This window comes from Manihot esculenta, chromosome 2 (assembly GCF_001659605.2).
Source record: "Manihot esculenta cultivar AM560-2 chromosome 2, M.esculenta_v8, whole genome shotgun sequence".
Taxonomy (NCBI): domain Eukaryota; kingdom Viridiplantae; phylum Streptophyta; class Magnoliopsida; order Malpighiales; family Euphorbiaceae; genus Manihot; species Manihot esculenta.
In genome coordinates this window covers 1,619,635-1,625,634 of record NC_035162.2, presented here as the reverse complement: position 1 = coordinate 1,625,634, position 6,000 = coordinate 1,619,635, and the positions used below count along the sequence as shown (strand labels likewise).

The 6,000-nt window shown below is 36.9% G+C and overlaps 1 protein-coding gene across 1 annotated transcript; it reads right to left on the bottom strand.

Moving 5' to 3' along the window:
- Positions 1-1,554: 1,554 nt before the first annotated feature.
- On the bottom strand, positions 1,555-3,202 carry LOC110603662 (protein ROH1). The gene has a single exon (XM_021741487.2). It carries the CDS (start codon positions 3,069-3,071, stop codon positions 1,893-1,895), a length of 1,179 nt encoding a protein of 392 aa, XP_021597179.2. The 5' UTR covers positions 3,072-3,202; the 3' UTR covers positions 1,555-1,892.
- Positions 3,203-6,000: the final 2,798 nt, after the last annotated feature.

Genomic DNA, 6,000 nt, shown 5'->3' with positions numbered 1-6,000 from the left:
CAATTTTTATTTATTTTGTAATTATTATTTTTTATATAATAATTAATTTATAAATTAATTATTATAATTTTATTTAAATTTTTTATTAATAGTTATTTTTTAAATGAATATTTAAAATATTTTTTAATATTTAATAAAATTTAATATATTAAAAAATTAATAAAAATAACTGATATACATGAAAAATAAAATAAGTAAAAATTATAAAATAAAAAATTAATTATTTTGATATCTATTTTTATTAAAAGTTAATATATTTATTACTCCGTCCAACCCCTATACATTGGGTAAATTATTAGAGTGGCGGCTGTTCCTCACCAAGCCTTGAAGAGTGAAGAAGACGATGAGTTGGAAGGTAATTTGGAGACAAACCGACTTTGAGTTAGCATCGTAAGCATGATTACTAGTCAGCAGTCAGCTAAATTTTTTAATTTTTTATTATATTATTTTTTGAATAAAAAAACAAGGAAGATAGGACAAGAAGAAGGGATTAGCTATGGCTAAGAGCTATTTAATATGTTCACGAAAACAATTTCATTAATATCGCTATTACTTAATTAAATGCCGACCCTACTTATGCCCCATTAAATAAATTTATGGTCTACTATCTAGATCGCTATTACTTATCTGTCCCCAACATTATGATTTGTCTTATAAATCATACTAACATATTAAAATCAAATTAAATTAATTTAATTAAAATTGATATTATATTAAACTAAAATCAATTCTGAGTCAACCAATCGAGTTTTTTCTTTTAAATATCATTATTTTTAACTAAAATCACTTCAATTAGTTCTAATTCAGTCTAAAATTAAAATCACTGCCGGACGTACCCAATACAAAATTATAGTCCTCTTTAAGAGAAGAGAGAACGAAGAAATACATTGCAAGTCTAAATGGGCTTGGAAAGGAATGAGATGATCATATTCATATATAGGCAACAAGCAGGATATGATATCAGCGAAAGAGAAGCATTTGCAGCACTTTAAGCCCAGCTACCCAATAATTGATTCATCATACAAAAGGATAAGAATACCGTAGCACTTATGGGACTTGTACATGAGGATGGGCTTCCAATTATAAGGGAAGTATCCATACTTACTGATGGGCTTTTATCTTGGCTGGTTATGGTGTGGATTTACTAGCTGAACATGGGCGAAATGATATTGGGCTTCTTGTCTTGTACAGATATTAGGCTAGGTGTATGGCGTGTTGCAATGAACATGGCCAGGAGACGCTCATCGTTCTCATACGAAAGTTTCAGAGACACGTTGATGAGTTGATCAACTTCTAAAGGGTGAGAAAGTTTTGGTGTCCTAAATGTGAGAAGAGGAAATACATAGTTATGAAGGGATTCTACTCATCCATTTTTCAAGGATTTATGAAGTCCTTTCAATTGTGAAGATGTATTAAACACTTGTTACAATGCAAAGGAAATGAATATATCTTCTGAGATAGCTTGAGCAAATTCAAAATTTCCAGCCCCATAAACTATCAATGAAAGATATTAATTCAAAGCTCATAACAATGTATCTGTTTAACAGTCTCAGATTCTCAAGGACAAAAGCAGCCTATATATATTTTTTTAAGCAAAAAAAAGAACATTAAAACAGGTATTTACATTTCTATATCACACGAGAAGAAAAAAAGACAGTGCAATTCACACCTAGAAATGCACTCTTCGCCACAAAACTGGCGGTTGAAGCAATATCCCTGCGAACACAAAGATAAGTAATAGAAAACCCAATATAAATCCACATTTTAGTTTCAACATTTACATAACATGTTCATACACCAATGAACAATTTGAACTAGGCATCAGAAATTAGCAAACACTTTCGACGTTTCAAGCTTCAAGATTGCTATTGAGGAGGTGTAGTCTGCCAAATTTATACTACAGGTTGAGGAACTTTGGCAGCATGGTCCATCATTTCAAGCACTTCTGTTCTGCTCCTCACAATCCTATGAAAAACTTCTCTAATTTGCATCTGCAAAGGCACCAATCCTTCTTCAATTCTCTTACAAATCTCTGCCAATTCTGCCACTTGCGTCGTCACCTCATCCATCTTCTCTGTATCCACCGGAAATTGGAACCCATCAGCAAATTCAATCAAGCTCTGTCCCAACTTCTCCATCTTTTGAATCTCCTCCAGCAAACCCGCAGAACATTTTTTCTCCTTCTTCTTCCACTCCTCTGCGATCCTCTCTTGCAGCCCAATCATGCTGTGTGCCCACGTCAAGTGCTTGGGAATCTGAAGATGAGTGGCCAATCCACTCCTCTCTTGACACGGCACTGCAGCCACCAGAGCCCACATTACAAACACCATAACAGAGCTCATTATATAAACATGTGAAGCCAATCCCGTTGGTTCTCCACTTCGAGGGGGCACAAGATTGGAACACATTGCTAAAATCTGCTTTGAAGCAGACCAATTTTTAGCCACTATCATTGACAAAGATCGAAAGTTGCCCGCCGCTCGTTCCTTATTAGTTCCTGCAGTATTCCCTCTTCTCCCAAAAGACCATGTTCTCTCCGCACCCTTGCTATAATTCTCTTTATCATCGACCGTCATCGCATTTAGCATGGAACTCAAAGCTTTTCTCGCTCGCTTCACTTGTCCATCACCTACCGGATTCTGCTTCAAAGCAGAAACTGCAATTTGAGCAAATCTTTGACACTGAAGCACGGAATCAATACCACTGGACACTGCATTGCAAATATCGAGAGCTTTAACAGCTCGTTCCATGAGCTCAGGAATCAATTGATCCAGCGGCGGCTTGCAGATTTGAGAAGGGTCGCGACCCATGATAAGAATAGTCTTGAACTCAGCCTCGCAGCACAAGAACATATCCACAAGTTTCCTAAGCCAAGAAATAGACATCAGAGGTTCACTAGAGATGACCTCCTTCGGCGGAGACAATAAATCAGCGAAGCGATCAGCCACGTGCTTCTGAAAAAGCTCAAGGTCCTCGAGCTGCTGCTCACGGTTGCGGTCCATGGAGATCACCTGGCTCCGGCGGATGCTGAATCTTGCAAGAAACGACGGCTGGCACTCCGTTGCAGGCATTATTTAAAAGAGTTTGAACCCAAGAATCAGAAACTGGGAGAAGGAAAGAAAGAAGAAAGATATAATGGAGAGAGAGAGAGAGCGAGCGAGCGAGAGAGAGAGAGAGAGGGAGGAAAGAAAAAAGGAAGAGAGGTCCAAGTCACTGAAGACCATAGGAGGTAGTATATATACGAGCCTAACACTTGGGTATCGGCTGAGATCGTTTCTTGTAGACGCGCAGTGTATTCAATGCGGGAAATTCTTAGCTCATAAGTTTATAATAAATTATCCCTTATTTGTCCTTCTGAAAAAGTAACAAGGATAAACAATTAAATGGTAAATTCTTAACTACGGTCTGCTATCTGAATTGAATTGAAGGCTTGTTTGGAAGTTTATATTTTATATTTTTTTATATAAATCCAAGGGATAAATACGTAAAACTATGTATTCCAATGAAGTGAGCAAGCTTTTTCCAAAATCAATATCATAAGTTAAAAAATTGAAAACAACAAAAAGTAAAGTAAAAAAAGCACTCTTTGACCGGGTCATGGTCACGCTCACTTCGATTCCCTACTACGCGACCACACGATCACCTCTGCACACCTCCAACATCCACCTCGTTGCCGGCCGTCCACTCATCTATTTTACCTAATCTAATATTCTTCTTTCCATCATATCTTGGTGGACCCTACTATATCTAGGACTTGATCTGAAATATTTTCTACGAGTCACGTTAGTGTTTGGAGGTTGGAGAGTGTTGCCCATATGGATTATTTAAGATCCTCACCCTCACCCTCACCCTCACCCTCACCCTCACCCTCACCCATGTAGGGTTCCAATATTAAATTCGAAATGGACCGTCGACAGGAGGTATCTCAATTCCTCTCTCCTGCCTCACTTACTGCCTCAGTTGCTATTAGCGTTAATTATGGCAGGAAAAGAGTAGAAAAAATGAGTGATTAAGACAAAAGAGAGAGAGACAGGGACTTGTGTCCTGTTCATTGATTTGTCTCTTGCGTCTCAAGAAAATGATTCACATGTATTGACAATCCAGCCGACCATTTGGGAGAGATTAATTATCGTTTCTAATTTAAAGGCACTTTAGTTTTTAGGGGAAGATGTTGGGGTCCTTGGCAATTAGCATCTTGTTTGTTTATTGTTTTTTTATAGTTACTTCCGTTATTATCGTTAATTACAGTTGAAGATGCCTTACCATGCATGTGTAATCATTGCTTGCTGCAGTAATCTTATCTATTATATTATTTCACTAACTTCTTTTGACCATCTGATTGTGGTTTAACTTTAAAACATCTATTGGTTTTGATTAATTTAATTAATAATTTCCTTGCTCATCTGCAGGGTTTGGGAAAGTATTCTGCTTATTCTTTCAGAAATTAATTATTAAATATAATCCTATATACAAAATAAATATTCTAAGAAGCATGCGATCATCACCACGTTATCATGGCGGCCAATACCCATTTTCATTTCTTTAATATTTAGTATACTGTGCATACAGGCTTTTTAAATTTGTTATTTAACATGATCATATTGAAAGAAAAATAAAATAATTATGATAAATCTCACATAAAAGTAAGTGAAATTAATCTACGTTTTCTACACAAGGGTGTCCTAAAAATTCAATTTTGATTCATCCTTGATATATTTAGGATTTAAATTTAATTCAGCAATTAAAATTTCTCCAGTAGAGATAAGATAACCTAAACAATAGAAGGCCGGCCAAACTTCTGGGCTGTACTATGTCATCCGAGCGTAAGCATTTGGAAGAAAGTTTGCAACTTGGAAGTGGGTATCCATCATCTTCAGCCCAACCCATATAATAGAGGCAGGGTCTAACAATTTCTAATTTCTGACGTTTGTGATCTGATACCAAATGCACTTAATAAGACTCCAATCAACCCAAGTCTAGGCCACTCTGCACTTTTTCTTTCTTGGGTTTTTCTCTCTCGGGCTCGTCGAGTTACTCTGACATTTTCGTTGGCTTCGGTCAGGGGAAGCTCTCTTCTCCCTCCCATTGTGGGTTACCCTCCTCACCATGGATTGGTTGTCATTTTTTGTTTTGTGGTATTTTTTGTATAGATCTTTGAACTCATTAGAGATGGTTTTTGCTATCGGATCTGTAATTTTAGGGTTTTAGGTGTGGCTAAGGGGAGGAGCTTCAGTTTGCTCTTGAATGGGAAGAAGGCAGATCCACGGTCCTTAGCTCGCCTCCATTGAAGGCAGCTGACCTTAAAGGCTTTGAAAAGCTGGGTCTCACCTTCTTCTCTTTATCATCCCCTTCTTTAGATCCACTGGTTGGAGAAACTTCCTTGTGGCTCCAATCTTTTAATGTTTCAAGGTTCATTTTATAACTTTGTGCTGCTAATTATCATTGAATATTGTTCTCATTGGGACTTCTATCGATCTTCAGTTTGTGTTGCAGCCTTTTTGGCTTCTATAGTTGGAGGTCTCCAATGCAGGTCCTTTGATGATTGGTTCAGCAAAAGAGATGAGCTATTAAAGGTATCCAGCGGGTCCAAGTTGTATGTTGGCTTTATTCTTCACTGTGTTATTTGTTTTTTGCTGTGTGTTTTATCTTGCCGGAGAAGGAAGGTTCATGTACGGCGGCAGCGACATCAGCTTGGTTGGCCTTGTTGTAAGCCCTTAATTAAGGGCCTTAGTAGCTTTTCCATTTTTTGAGGACCTTGATATGTCTTGTAATGGATTTTTGAACCCAGTTTTTAATCTTCTTAATATAATATTTATCTTTGAGAAAAAAAAAAAATTCAGACCAAGTTAGCAATGATTAAATGTATGCAAAACCAAAACCAAGTCTAGCAAAATTCACAATGATTGCCATTTAGAAAACATTTTCACAGCAACTAATTAGCCAGGCTGGATTGAATCCCATGTTACAGTAAGTAGCAGCAAATCTTAAAATGGGACTGTA